General features: G+C 35.2%; 1 protein-coding gene across 1 annotated transcript in view; it reads left to right on the top strand.

Moving 5' to 3' along the window:
• znf292a (zinc finger protein 292a) overlaps positions 1-16,792 on the top strand; it is a 55,659-nt gene that overhangs the window by 22,491 nt on the left and 16,376 nt on the right. The window contains exons 4-6 of the mRNA XM_089120075.1: positions 13,183-13,318; positions 13,473-13,675; positions 15,991-16,127. Coding sequence (XP_088976201.1) covers positions 13,183-13,318; positions 13,473-13,675; positions 15,991-16,127 — 476 coding nt within the window. The remainder of the gene's footprint in view (positions 1-13,182; positions 13,319-13,472; positions 13,676-15,990; positions 16,128-16,792) is intronic.

The following is a 16,792-nucleotide window of genomic DNA, read 5'->3' as shown; positions in this document are numbered from 1 at the left end:
TATGTTTCAGTTAAGTTTGTGCCAACCCTGGGTTTTAGGCACCATGAAAGTGGCTTTTTGCTGTGTTCTTCGCCATAGTCACTTGTGCTCCACTGCTAACCTGGGGCCTCATTTATAACCGTTGCGTACGCCACTTCCGACGAATAAGTTGTGATTTATAAAAACAAACTTGACGGGAAAATTTGCGCACCTGCACGCAAACCCTGCATGCATAAGAACGTTTTGGAGATGGAGCAGTTTGGCGACACCGATGGTGAGCTCGAGTTAAATGTCTTTTTGGTCACTTTTAGACAGAAAATCTAAGGAAATTATACATATACAGAAAGATAATACAAATATAATTTCACTCACCAAACCTATCACTTGAAGCCAACATCCATCCCTTCTTAAATATCCGCGCCAGCGAGCGCTTTGGGCCGTTTAGTGAAACTGACGCACATATAGCCTGTAATCTAACGGCAGATGAAGTAAAACCGTAAATCTTCATTATGAGTCCATCAAAAATACAGTGCATGTTCACGATAACAGTTTAAATACATAAATGAATGATTTAAACTATGTTCTTCTGATATAAACATTTAGATTAAATATGCCATTCTCATTAATGGAGTTAAACACTTAAACTACATGAAATCATTACTGAGAAGCTACAAGATTTTTATATTCAATAAATATAAATATTTGTTTTGGATGTGATGCTTTTGAACACTTTTACTCTGGCATGCTGTGAGTATTTTAATGTGTTAACTACCTAGATAATTGCTTATCATGATAGCAGATTGTCTGAGAAAATTGTTTCGTGCTGTTTCCATTAAAAATATAAACCAATTAAAATACTATTTGGCCAGTGGAAAAGATTGAGAAAAACTTTCTCTGAAATGTATTTTGCACTATTTTATTTTATTTATTTAAAAAACAAGGGAAGGATGGGCTACTAAATGTTTTTATTAATAATTTTTATTTTATAATGTGACGGCACATTCATATTTCATATTTTCCTAATGTCTTGTACCTTTAAACATGTTTTCATGCGGATGAATAATCATATGCAAATGATATGCAGATGAGGATATGCATAGTAAAACTAAGGGTAGTAATCACCATATATGGTTATTTCGGGGTGGAGACGCATGTGCGCGCATTCTTCCGCTGACTGGCATTTATAAAGTGAATTCTGCGCAGGTTCTGGCGTACGCACGGTTTTATAAGTCTGAATATTTTTTGTGTACGACATTTTTGGCTTTCGGCCGTACGTACACTTTTAGTGAGGATTCTACGCACAGTTTTATAAATGAGGCCCCTGGTCCGGAGCAGGTTATGTTCCAGATAAGAGGTTACAAACCGAACTTGGAACCAATCAGCTGTGAGCAAAGTGTTACATGTCTTATGCAATAAAGTCACGCCACCTGTTTCCACTCCAAATTTAAGGTCTCTACACAGCAAATGATTTTTAAAGACAAAATCGTTCGGCTTTTAGTAATGCTCATTAAGAATAATAATTTTGTATGATTTAGATATTATTTATGTAATTATTATACCCTTAATCGATCACACATTTTTAGTTTATCAATTTTTTTACGGCTAGTTGTATTGAATAAATATATAAAGGTAATAAAAATACGCTTTAGAATCAATAGATAAAGCTATAAAATGACTACATGTGAGATTAAATGTTAAAGCCTTCAAATATATAAGCTATCTTCACAACTTTTACTTGCACTGATATAGCAAGACTTTGTATTTCAGTTGTCCTTGATCATAGATAGCTATTTTCTACTTGCTGTGTAAATTTTTAAAAATTCTTTATATTTTTCAATCTCATAATATTCTGTAGTGAACTGTGCTGCTTCTCTCGTGAGAAATTAATTTCAGTTTCACTCTTTCTCTGCATGTGATTGGCTGTTCGCTACTGACATCACACCTAAATTCCCAAACTCAGGATCAAAGCAGAGTTGACAGAGAAAATTGATGATCAGCATCATGGTACCAACAAAGGCTGGTTGGATTGGTTTGGTTTTGTCAACTCAAAACTAATCCTGTAACCCTGAGTTTGTTCAACTACCATCATGGCACAGGCCCCAGATGCCTTGGTGAATGGATTTATGGGTTTACTATATATATATACACACACACACTACTGGTCAAAAGATCAGTAAGATTTTTTATGTTGTTAAATGAAGTCTCTTCTGCTCACCAAGGCTGCTTTATTTGATGAACAAAAAAAAATGGCAAACAGTAATATTGTGAAATATTATGACAATTTAAAATGACTGTTTTCTATTTTAATATATTTTAAAATGTAATTTGAAAACTGAATTTTCAACATCATTACTGTTGCTGATTACACATCAGTTTTCAGTGTCACATGATCCTTCAGAAATCATTCTAATATGCTGATTTTATGCTCAAAAAACATAGATTATTATTTTCAATGTTGAAAACAGTCGTGTACCATTTTTTCCGCTAAAATTTCTATGATGAATAGAAAGTTCAAAAGAACAGCATTTATTTAAAATATATAAAACTTTTCTAACATTATAAATGTCTTTACTGTAACTTTTGATCAATTTAACTCATCCTTGATGAATAAAAGTATTTTCTAATTTCTTTCCCCCAAAAATAAAAAATAAATTCTTACTGACCCTAAACTTTTGAGTGGTAGTGATTAATGTTACAAAAGCTTTCCATTTCAGATCAATTCTGTTCTTTTGAACTTTCTATTCATCAAAGAATCCTGAAATAAAAATGTAAAAAACTGTTTTCAACATGGATAATAATCATAAATGTTTCTTGAGCATCATATTATTATAATTTCTGTAGGATCATGTGACACTGAAGACTGGAGTAATGATGCTGTAAATTCAGCTTTGATCACAGGAATAAATTAGACTTCACTATACTTTCCCCTTAGAAAACCGCTGTTTTAATTTGTAATAATATTTCACAATATTACTGTTTTTTTTTTTATCAAATAATTGTAGCCTTGGTGAGCAGAAGAGACTTCTTTTAAAAACATAAAAAATCTTACCGATCTAAAACTTTTGACCGGTAGTGTGTGTGTATATATAAAGAGTTTGGTTCAAAAACGCGATAAACGGCATTTTTAAAAAAAAAATTGACTTACTGCAAAAATCTGTATTGTATCTGGTCGGTATTGAAAAGGTTAATGTTTAATTTTACGTAAAATGCGATATCCGCCGAGTTATTATGTAATGTTTTCTCCCTTTCTGTCCAAACTGTGACAAACGCTAGTCTCCATTCTCTGCAAAATGCGATACATCCGCTCAACCAATCACAACGCAGCATTCCACGCAATGTAAACAGTAACGGCAGCGCTTTCACTCTGGCTTCCTAGGTTTTCTCATCTCTTTTGTACTTTTTGATCAACAAACAAACAAAAAAATGAATAATTTTGACAGCATTGGTAAACCAGCGGTGGGTAAGGCATCCTGCATGGGTAAACGTGACATCAAAATCGAATCATTTACGTGAGATAAAGAAGATGAGGCACTCGGGAGGAGGAAATGCCGGCTGTTGCTTGTTCTCACATGACAGCATCAAACTTCTGTCACGCTGACACACTGACCCCAGGGGATCTTTTGAAAAACTTTCAGTTGTTTTATTCAAAGTCAACGAAAACAGAGCAGGACCAAGCCATTTTACAGCTGATCGCCGTCAAAAAAGCTCAGCGGCGACATCCCAAGGTTGACAACAGCGATATGCAGAAGTAACGTTAGATCATGCTTAATAAATCATAATTCATGATGATGTGCTCATCTTAGTTAATGTTTTAATTAAGGTGCTGTTCATCCATGAAATCATGAATGAAAAACGTTGAACTGTTAAAAAAAAACGTTGTTAGTTCCTGATGATAATAAGGCCATCCTTAAAAATATTTTGGTTTGCAGTAACAGCAATTTTTTTTTTAAAAAGGGTCGGTAGGTAGGTCTATATTTTTTTTTTCCAAGATTCAGTATAAAAAAAAAAGGTACAATTTTGGAGATGGTGATCGTGAATTAAAAAAAAGCATATTGTGACGTCACTGACTGGGTCTTCAAACTGTGCATCCACCGCTAGGTGTTAATGCAAAATACGACCAGTTACATTTTAGGCTAGTCACAAAATCTATAAAATATCTATCTATATGCATATATACATGAGATAAGCAAAAACAAGTACAAACACATGGTCAAACAAAGAATACAATTAAACAAAGATACAAATTAGCCTATATACACAGTGCTTTAATTTCAGGAAGGTCTAAAATTAGCTACTTTTCAGTTAAGTCTGTCGCTCTCTCTGAAAAGAAATTTAATTTAGCTAGTAATCAAATGTAAAATGACACTGCATAGTTTATCATAGTTAGATTAATGCTTATTAAAGTTTAAGTTATTCATTCAAGATCTGTGATTGATTTTTATCTGCCTTTTGTTGTTTGATTCGCATTGGCTCAATCGTCACGTTTATTAGACTACTGCCCCTTTAAGACCGAATGCAGAACTCTACTGTAATAGATGACTGATGCACCATCATTTTCTCCCAACTATTTACGTCCAATTAAGACATAAACTGTGTTTAAATGAATCTCAGAGCAGGTCATTTTATATTTTATGTATATTTGATGGTTTAGATGCGCACATGAAGCCCAAAATGAGGCGATAGCCTACTTTTCTTGTCTCGTTTTAGTGCATTTCGGAGCGCGCGTCGTGAACAAAGTCTCTTGCGCAGACTTTTGTGCTTTTAATAGCTCTTTTAATGATTGAACGCGTCCGCAGTTTAGCAACAGTACAGACTGCATTTTACAACAATCACCGATCGTGCTGATTTTCTGACGGTACGTTTGGGTTTTAGGAAGAAATGACAGCGCAACGCTGTGAAGGGAAGGAAGTTGCGCTAGACAGAATGCGTCTGTAATGGTTTCATCTCAAATATCTTCTTTTTATAATCTTTGAAAGTGGACATCTAAAATACAATTAGAATAATATCCCAGATCTAAAGTGTAACCACGTTTTGTCCTCATTGTCACTCATTAAGCAGGGCTGTCGTGCTGTGCGCGCTGTGGCTCCGGGTGAGAGATCTTCTGGACTGCGAATAGCAAAATTGCATCACAGACAAATTGTTTAATATTTTTATTATATATAGAAATGGTTGATATTCAGCCCCGTTGCCCTTTTAATACCGGGTACCAAGCGGGAACACTGAAACGAGTGAACGTACAAGCCATATAGTGACACGCGTAACGTTACACCAATGGTGTAAACATAAGGTGTGTTCGACATCGCCTGCGGCTGGATGCAACCGATCGGCGAGAATAGCCGCGTGCAGGCGGGGAGGAGCTGCAAACGGAGACGTGAAGTCGGACAATTTCTGGTTCCCGTAGTGATTGCTCACGTGGTGTTTGCATGCTTTACCACAGCTTAAGTGAAATAAATGCAACATTTGCCAAATAAACAGATATTTCAGACACATTTTCATTCAAAACTTTACTGCTTCATACAGCATCTGTTTGAACTAGAATAAAGTTCAAAATAAACCTATAATCAATGACGTGGAATCAACGTTTTTTAATCAGTTTTATTTTGATAAACATGATAAACATGACACAATATAACATTGCGACTACATGAAAAGAGTGTTTACTGTTATAAAATACTGATTTGTGAGCTTTAGTGGAACTAAACGTGTGAGAATAAACACGAAACGCACGTGATCGTTGTCATGCGGTGAATCCAGCGAATCGTGGAACAGCTGTGACATCATCAGAGCTCGTGCAGCCGCTCTTGAGAAGCTGCGCTGGCTGAGTCCTCCGGCTACTCTCGTATCGCTCTCGCGGTACTTTGATGGCATATGTCACAGTCACGTGGAGTCAGCGCTGCATCAAGTCGGACAAAATTTCTAACCAGCATGCACTGTTTCAAGTCAGCCGACGATCGGTCTGCGCAGAGCTGCATGAAGTCGAACAAGCCTATGATCTGATGACTATGACGCCACGGGTTTTTATTTAAGAAAGAACGTAGCCTATGTTTGTAGGCTATGTAGACACAAGCAACTTTCACAATACTAACTAAAATATAATTAATATTATTTTATTGAATTTGAATTAGTCGTTTGAAGAGTAAAAAAAAAAAAAAAATCGGTCGGTCGGTCTGAACGCAGGTTACAACCGGCAAGTCGGTCGGACTACAAGGAAAAAAAAATAAAAAATTGGGTCGGCCCTAAATTGACAGGGTCGGTCGGGTTACGGCAAACAAGAATATTTTTAAGGGTGGCCTAATGAATGCATAATTCATGCATTCATTTAGGCTATACATTAATTCATGATAATTCATGACATGTACCCTTACCGTAAAGTGTTACCGAATATTGTTATATTAAAGCAATGGATTTATAGTATGCACAAGAAAACAAATTCAAAGTGTATACAATTTTATTTTGATTAATTGAATTTTGAAAACCAAAAATGGATTTATGGCATTTTGGGGAAAAAAAAACAGTTTTTATAATAAATCTTTGAAAATCAAAACCTGGATTCAATTTTTTATTGTTATTATAACCTACAAATGCCATGTGAAAATTTGAAACAGAAAATAGTGGTTTTCATCTTCCCATTTTCTTGCTAAAGAAAACACAGTTTTACTCAAATTAATCAAAATGGATTTATAGCGTTTTGGAACCAAACTCTTCATATATATATATATATATATATATATATATATACATATATATATGGGTGGGTGACGTGACATGGCAATTTTGCTGTCTTCAGTGTCAAACATGTATGAGTAAAAAATATATTTGCCAAAAACCTTCTCAATATTGTGCAGAACATTATGCTTTATGGGAACATATTCAAAATTAAAACAGTTCATTACTAATTTTTTCAGAATTTTCAACCAAACATAACAAAACTCATATGGTGTGACTGTCCGGCACTTGTTTCTCAAATTGAGAACTTAAAACAAACTAAAAAAAAATAAATGCAAAAATTCTCAAAAAAATACAGAAAAATAATACAGATGTCTATTTGTGAGCCTACTCTTTTCAAAGTCCAAGCATAATGTTTTGAGTCAGTTCTAATCAAAAAGATTTTGTCACACAAATCAAAATCATATGGTGCGACACTATTTTGGGATATTTGAACGGGCAACTGTTTTGACACCTTTGGGAAGTAGAGGATCTTCTTCAGCAATGTTGTACAGAACTAGCAGTGTATTGCTGCTGTACAACCTGAGGCAAGTCAGCATTTTTATATTTACAATAAATCAGATCTTGTTGGCACTCTGACAAAAGTCCCACTTTCAGATGTCTTTTGGTGTGACACATTTTTTTATAAAAATGCAAAATAAATGTTATTATTTTGTCATAATTATATGTAAATCTATGCTGCTTTGTTATAGCTTGCATGTTGTTAGCATGCTAATGTGTAGCTACAAGACTCAATGTTGTGCTAAGTGCAGAAAACATCATATGGTGTGACACTTCATCATATGGTGTGACATGTCTGCCTGTCACGCCATATGATTTGATTGTCACACCATATGATATGAATTGTAATTCCCTGCATATATAACAATAAATAACAAAGTCCAATGTATGTTTTGTCCTTTTAAACATTTATTTAGGTCCATCATCACATAAAAGCTGTAATTATGATGTATGAATGTTTCATACTGCATGAAACAATATGGAGACAAAAATGGTTTTGTCTGGCCAAATAGGCGACACTGCATTTATTATCAAGATCAGGAAGTTGTTCACCAGTGTCGTAGTCGAGACCAGCTCACTCGAGACCGAGACCATAGAGTGTCGAGTCCGAGTCGAGACCGAGACCATAGAGTCGAAACTGAGTCGAGAGTCGAGTCTGAATCGAGACCGAAACGAGAGAGGTTCGATAACCTAAGGTTGGGTCTCAAACCAGACTTAAAGATATCTTCAAGAATATGTAAAATATTTGGTGGTAACAATAAAATTGCCACCATACTCAAACAGTAAACCAAATATACCATGGAATCATGTACACTGTAATTGTAAAAAGGCCACATAGTGGTGTATAGGTAATTTTATTATATGATTTACAATTATTACAATCAAAAAGTGCTCTTTCACATGACTTTACTGCATACGAATTCTGTGTGGCTCTTATATGCAAACTGAATTATGGATGATAAGGCAGACATTTTCAATACACAGTTGAGCTAGAGGCTCCACATCTGACCTGGGTCCTGCTACATTTGCGTGCCGTGAACGTTATAGTTATAGTCGTTATAGTCGTTAGAGTCAGTTGCACACAAGAAAGTCAGCAATCATTGGACGTTTCAATCAAACAGCAATTTAAAGAAATATTAACATACAGTAATAATCATGACATATTTTGAATGGGACTCGAGTGGACTCGGGGATAAGTCCGAGTCCTAATATGTTCGAGTACGAGTCAATTCCGAGTCCATGACAAGACCGAGACCATTAAAATATGGTCTCGAGACCGAGTCCGAGTCTCGAGTCCACAACACTGCTTAACACAACCTCAGCAAAGCAGTCGGTTTGCCACTCTCTCCAAATTTGACTGGCTTATGTACAAAGTACATTGGAGTCTAGATTAACTCATTTGTTTGTGGATCCACTCAGCTACGCTGTATGTTCACGGTTCATATGGTATAAAAAATTGTTTGTTTTACTTATATTAATACATATTGCAGACCAGTTTTGAATTTAAATGAAATTTAATACACAAACATATGTTCATATGGCTCATACAATATTAAAAAAACCTGTTTGTTTTATTGTTAAATATCAAATAAATCAATAAAATTTGAATATTACCTTCCAGCATTTACGAGTGGTTAAATATTCCCTGCCATGAGTGATCAGTACTCACCAATAAGTAGGATAATACATGGTTTGCATTGACACATGGCGACATTGTCATATGGTGTGACACTATATCATTTGGTGTGACATTCCAAATTGTGAAAATAACATACCTTCATTAATGATAAAACCAGAAAATATTCATGGAATACATAGAAAATACTATCAGCAAGAGTCACAAATACTTTTATAATTTTCTAGCAAGGTTTGTCACAATAAATAGAAAATATGTTGAAAGGCCGACGCCATAGGTCTCACATTGAGCAATGTTTTAGAAAATAATACACAAATTTAATTAATTTTCACAAAACTATAATGGATCACAGTTTAGTTGTGATAAATTACTTTGATAAAGTGAGTAACTTAAGAAAGGTATAATCCATTTTCAGTTTATATACAATTACTTTCATGTCACACCATATGACGATTGTACGCACTAATTCAACAAATTATCACATAAATTCTGATTCCAATTGAAAATTTTGAAACAACATATGTTTCTATAAAGATGAGAGTTAGTAGAACAAAAGTCAACCATTTTTATGCCTGTTATTTGAAATTTTTGAAAAAACACTTTTTTATGGTATATATGTCACTGACCCATATATATATAATATATATATACATATATATATATATATATATATATATATATATATACTTTCACATTCTACGATTAAAAAACCTTCAAAATATGGGGTCTCTTTCCATTTGTACTCGGATGACACCCAAATTTATATCCCTATGAAGCGGGATAACAAGCAGGCCTTAAAGCCCATTTTGAACTGTTTGGAAGAACTAAAACACTGGCTTGAGTCAACTTCATGATTCTTAATGAGAGTAAAACTGAACTTATTGTATTTGGTTCAAATGATGTACCTTGAACTTGCATCTTTGTCACCTTATACTACCACATGTGTCAGAAACTTTGGTGTCTGGCTTGATAATAATCTGAAATTCGATAAGCAGATAAATACTGTGGTTAAGTCGTGTTTTTACCATCTTCGTCTCCTGTCAAAGGTGAAGCCATTTCTTTCTCTAAAGAAATTTGAAATAGTTATGCATGCTTTCGTAACATCTGGACTGGACTACTGTAATTCTGTGTAGGTGCCCCTCAGGCTTGTGTTTCATGTCTACAATTAGTTCAGAATGCAGCGGCTCGGCTTCTGTATGGAAAACGTAAATATGATTCTGTCATGCCAGTATTGATCTCACTACATTGGCTGCCGATCAAATGTAGAATTGATTTCAAAATTCTATTGTTTGTTTTTAAATCCATTCGTAATGAGACACCACAGTATTTAACAGATTTGCTACACCCCTACGTTCAGTCAAGGTCACTTAGATCTGCAAACTCCGGACTATTGCAAGTCCCCAGGACAAGATTAAAAAATAGAGGTGATCGTGCCTTCTCTGTCGTCGGCCCTAAATTATGGAATACTCTCCCGGTTCATATTAGAACTGCCACAACTTTATCTACTTTTAAGTCCTCTCTCAAGACGCATTTATTTTCTTTGGCGTTTTAATATACCTTGATTTGCTGTTTCAGGATTTTATTTTTATGTGTTACACCTATTTTACAGCTTTTATTTTTTAATCTTCTTTTGTACAGCACTTTGGTCAACCTCGGTTGTTTTTAAATGTGCTTTATAAATAAACCTTGTATTGTATTGTATTGTAAAAAAAAAATGAAGGAGCTACACCTGTTTGAAGTCGAGTTAATTTGGGAATGTTAAGATGTTCTCTGGTCTGAGGTGTTTTCTGGGTCCTGGAGGTGTTCTGACATGCTCTGAAATTTGTGCTTATTTCTGATACTTGTGACATTTTCATGGCTAAAGTCTGATTACACTAGCCTGGCTGCGCCCTCCTACGCACTTCTGCTCCATTTCATTTCCCTTCAGTACTGCGTCTGGGACTGCTGTGTATCCTTAGGTTTCCAGAAATCAATTTTTTGTAGGACCAATCAGCGAATAGAGGGAGTGGCTGAGGACGATGACGTTGATGTAAGCGCGTCAGTTTCAGTTCAGTAATGGCAGCGGAGAAAGACCTGAGAAAAGCTATTCGGTCCGTTGTTGGAAAAGAAACTGCCGAATATACAGAATTTAAAGCCGGATTGTTAACGTCTCACCTCTTGTTGCACAACGGAGGACCAAGTGAAGGAGGCAGAAAGTTTGGAAGTTTGTGCTGGGCAGCTCGTGCACGATGACCGTGACATTTTGGACGGACGGTTTAGCCTGGTGTTCGCGGTGTTCAGAAGCCCCGAGTCCTGGCTGCTAAACTATTGTTAAAGATCCGCTCAGGAGTCATGTCAGTCGCTCATATTCCCAACTGTAAATTTACTGATTCTTATGATGAATAGAACATTTTGAGCCCCTTTGTGTACTCGTGCGGGAGGTTGGTGTGTCAGTTTTACATGTTGTAAATCATACAAATTGGTTGTGATTTTTTAAAAATAATTGTCATAAATAAAAATGTGAAAACCCATACTTTGAAGATATTTGATTTTCAGTTTTAGATGGCAATGGTTGATTTGTTTTAATAAAAAAAAACTAAATGCCACATAAAAATGTACAAACACATACTTTGAAGACCATAATTAAGGTAATTAAGAAACAATAAGACGTAATATGAAAAAATTGTGTTTATTACACATCTGCAGATAGAGACAGACTGATCATTCACTGTAGCAGCAACAGCATTTGCGGCAGATCAGAAAACGACCACAGCTGCGTATTTGTAATGATTAGACACAGCTTCCACCGTTGAATGAATATATCACTGTCCTTCGTGTCAAATATACATTTCGAATTGATAATTGTTCCTAGATTAACAAAACCTGCAGCGCTCGTTGACTGAAATCCTATTGTAAACAAATCCTCTGATCATTCGGACTTGTTGTTTCCAGCCATTTCGGCGCGTGACATACGTCACTCACGACCACACGTTAGCGATTGACTTTGGGCAGATCCAATAGATTTGAACTTTAATAGTGAACCCGCCTACAAGGAAGGAAACGTTTCTCAATGAAGCGATTCCAGACTCTATGTGCAAATGAAATGTACTAGAGTCTGGTTGAACCAGGCTATGATTACACTGTATTCAGCACAAACTCTGCTACAATAATATGTCAGCAGCATGTATGTAAAAGTTTGTTGTTTTAAGATAATGACATTTATGTGTGGTTTGTGAAAAAAAATGTAACTGAAATAAGGTCATGAAACCCATACCGATTATTTCTTTTCAAGACTTTTGAAAATTGTATCACGTAGCCTACAATATTTGCTCCAAAACTATGTGAAAATCATCCTGCCTACTCATTCAGATAAAACATTATAATGATTTAAAATTTGAAAGACATGTATACATATAGACATGTAGACATGTACACATATATTTGTGTAATAAAGCTTTATGCGAGTAGGCGTGGATCAACCAGTAATATTGATGTCTGCTCCTGAGAAAGACAAAGACCCTCTCATAATGGCCCTATAATGTGCTATCATTATGAGGAGCCTTGCACAAAGAATGAGGAGAGACTTAAAAAGAATGTCTTGGGTTTATTTACAACACAACATAATCCAAAGATACACAACTAATGACAAAAAAGCACATTATTGAACAGACAGATCTAAAGACAGAGATTTAAATAATCACACACCTCCATGCCATTGAAACATAGTACATACCTGTCATTTCCAATGTGTTTGATTTTTCACTTTACCATGTTCATGTACAGAGACTCATTTAAATATTGAAGTCAACAGGACTCATCAGTGGGGCATCTGGTCCCTGTATAAAAAAAAATGTAAAATAAAAATAAAAAAACACCAGCTATGAACATGCTGATTTCCAGAGAAACTTTGGGCTCCACGGTTTTGGGAATAAATTTTAGATCTTTCTGGTTAAAATTGCTTTTTAAAATTTACAAAATGTACACACACACACCCACACACACACACACACACACATATATATAAGGTTTTTTTGTGCCTTGTAGGAATATAGGCTATGTGCAGTGCTGCATAAAACATTATAATATTCACCATGTTAGAGTAAACACTCATTCAAGCCTACTTTTATCATGCTGTTTTATTATCGAACATAAAAATGTCCTTGTGTGGTACTTGCATGTATATACATTTAGCATTGAAAGGTTGTTTCTGTCTACATATAGATACACATACATATATACGACATTAGGCTTTTTACTCCAATCACATTTCATAACGAACATTTTAGTCTGGTTCCAGTTCATTGACCTTAAAAATTAAAAAGGTTTGTTTTAATACTGTGTTGATGGTTTCTTTGATGCAGATGGCTCATGACATCCTTCAGGCACGTGGAAACCTGCAGCTTCACTCCTTGTTAACTCTGGTGGAGGAGAATGGTGTGTGGTCCAACTCCACTCTGTGTAGCCTTCTCTCAAGTGACATCCCTAATGTAGAGAAAGGTAAAAATGATTTTACCATCTATCACTTTTTTAATTTGGAATATTCTCTCTTTTATGGTTTATACTTATTTGTTCCAAATTTTGGTAATAATGACATTCATTTATAATTATACTGCTACTATTTTTAACTTGTTTGGATGTGCGTCTTCTGTAGTACATGAGTTTTTATCTCGAGAAGGACCTGAACTTCTTCATATGCGTATAAAGCACCTCATCAAACTGAAGCGTATGGATAAAGCTGCAATACTGGCAAAGATATGCGCAGAGTTTCCTGAATTTGGAGGAAAGAAGAACTTTAAACAAATCTACCTCGTATGTCTGTGTGAAATAAAGCCACAACAAGAACTTATGCAAGAGGTGAGGGTCTTTTTTAAAATCAGTCTATATTGTATTAATGCTGAAGTTCAAGCATATTTACAAATTTATTTCTTCTCTAACATGTTTGTTTTGAAATTATAATCAGGCTGTTTATGTTGCTTATGATATCGACAATTACAGTTGTATGCATGAGTGGATTGTAAATGAAAAGCTCTCCTCTGAAACAAGCAGTCTTTATTTGTTGAACTAAGCAGTTTGAGCACCTCTGGTGGTTACTCTTTTTGTTGAACTTCAGAATTAATATTTTAAAGGTGCCCTATACTGGTTTTTTAAATTATTTTATAATGTTTCCTGGGTTGCCCTTATAATGTTAGTATGTTTTTTAGATCAAAAATAGTCATAATTTAGAAATAAAAGGCATTTTTCCTAGCCTGATTTTAGCTTCTGCTTTGAACAGTCTGATTGAAAGGGCGTGTCTGCTGTGTGTAACCGGCCTCTGCTGTGATTGGCTGACATGCTTGCATATGAAATAGCTATGTATGACATGTGAAACTCTGTCGAATAATTACTACAGCTATTATAGGTTTTTACTATTACAGCTATCGAGATTAACGAATCGTGAGATGTTTTTGAAGTATTTAGATCTATTCCCATCACATAAAGTGTTGCTGTGATTGAGCAAGCAAAGGACAGTGAGTGGGTCGATCGCGAGAATGAAGATCTTATCATTGCAATGCAGTCTCTCTAACGTTACTCTCTAATGCAGCAGACACGATGATGTAAATACAGTTAACGTGTCGTTAGAGCTTCGTTGTGCAGTGTAACGTGCGTCATTGAATTCATAACGAGTTTGGCAAGTGTCCAGATAAACTCGCGCTGTGATTGTTCTTTGATCGCTTTCTTTCTGTATATAATTCACAATTTAAAATAAGATTTTTTTTTTTTCATCCTACTAAAATAAACTATGTGAAGTTGATTTTTAATCACTGGCCTGACTTACTGATACGATTTTAAAGTGAAAGATTACCTGTCTGAACTTAACAACAACACATCAGCTCGATCCGAGGCCAGCTCTTGGCAAGTTGAGGAAACAAGTCGTTGGTGAAATGGTTGAAAATTTCCAGAGAAAATAAAATGAATCCATTGTTTCTTCAGAGGCTCAGACGAAGGAACTAAAATATACTTTTTTATTCGTGTGTAGATCCGAACACTGATCAACTGCCATGCTTCGGCTGCTCAGCTCCGTCTCGTCTGTCACTGAACATGGGCTGGCATTATGCAAATATTTTGGGTCATACATATTAATGATCCCAGACTGTTGCGTCAGGGGTGTTTTTCAAAAACGAGATTTAAGTAAGAAGGAGAAAATAATGATGTTTGAGACTCACTGTATGTCATGTCCATGTACTGAACTCTTGTTATTTAACTATGCCAACATAAATTCAATTTCACATTATAGGGCACCTTTAAAATGTATATAGTCTTGCACAACATGAATATATGAATGCCTCTTGTCTGTGTCATGATAGAATCAATATAATTTTTGAAGGGTTAGCTCACTCAAAAAATGAAATGTAACATTCATTTACTCACCCTCATGTGATTCCAATCCCAGACTTTGAAGAAGATCTTCGGGGCACAAATGAATATTTTTAATATGCTATCATCCATGATCAATTCATATACATAGAGTTCCTCAAATATGGTAAGCATGAAGGCTCAATTATACTTGCTTGGCATGCGGGAACAAACCCCATTGGGCTTCTGTGTTTGCCCTGTTTGATGTGTGTACAGTATGTGCATTATGAATGTGTGTTGTTCAGTGTTTATATTGGAGTAAAAATCTAAACCTGACTGTAATATCATATAAAGTTCTTCTAAAGACTGTGATTAAACCACTCGATTCATACAGATTACTTTTACCATGTTTTTTTTTTTTTTTTTTTTTTTTTGTAGGTTTTGATGCATATGACATTTTTTGTTGCATTCAGTTTCAATAGCGGGACAAAAATTATGAGAATTTTCATTTGTGTTACAAAAGATAAGAACAGACAAAAGAACAGAATTCTTTTGGGTTTGGACCAGGAACGAGGGCCTCAAATTAGCTTTATGCTGTATGGCCTATGTACACGGCATTGGTTGTCTGTGTGTTACAATGCCTAGTGTATTTTCCCTGTTAAACAAACAAAATGGGTGAGCAAATGATGACAAAACTTTCCTTTTTGTGTGATCTATCCCTTTCATTAATCTGTTATTATTATTATCATTATTATTTTATTATTATTATTTAATTTGCATAAACTTGACTATTGCAAATAATGTGTAACCTAAATTTACTCTGTTATGTTTGGTAGATAAAGGAGGTAGACTGTAAGGAGGCTCTGGACATGATTTGTAATTTGGAGTCCGAGGAAGATGAGAAGGGAGCTCTCAGTCTTTGTACTGCATTTTTCAAACGCCAGCTTCTCAGTGGGGATGCTTATTGTGCCTGGTAAGACATTTGTTCTGATTTTTAAAGGTGTAGTATGTAGTTTATGCGAGTGTCACCTAGGAGAATTAGTGAAATGAAGCATATTTTAAATCAACCTTGCAAATATTGCATAGCACCACCACCAACTCAAACATCACAAACACAGATCTTAAAGGGGACATATCATGCAAAATGCACTTTTTTAGCCCTTAAAGGCACACCATGCACTCTCTGGTTTTTTTGTAAAACAGTGACCTCTAGAGCCGCTGTGGTGTACTTGCACTGTCGTAAATAACCGTTATTCCCCTGTTACTGCATATCTACTGAACTACTGTCAAGTGCTAGACTGCTTTTTAATAATAAAGTTGCCTATCGCGTTTGCTGGCTTATAGCGTTTTTACATGATTTCTGCAAAATCAGAAGTAAATAGCCTATAGTGTATAGGCTACTGTATAATTTCATTCATGTTTTTTGATTGTAATGTAAACATTAATGTCAGATGACATCAATCAAGTTAAATGTACGTCGCATTATTTCATAACATTGGACGTTATGATTTAGACATGATTACAATTTATCATAATAGCAAATTGTGTTCAATTATTTACAACCTCTAGGCTTATACATGTCCTAATAATTATGTGAGATATTGACTATGTCCTCATAGTAATCGCAAGAATCAACAT

This window comes from Pimephales promelas, chromosome 15, assembly GCF_988280905.1.
Source record: "Pimephales promelas chromosome 15, fPimPro1.hap1.1, whole genome shotgun sequence".
Taxonomy (NCBI): domain Eukaryota; kingdom Metazoa; phylum Chordata; class Actinopteri; order Cypriniformes; family Leuciscidae; genus Pimephales; species Pimephales promelas.
The sequence above is the reverse complement of the archived record's forward strand: the minus strand, read 5'-3'. Positions and strand labels throughout refer to the sequence as shown.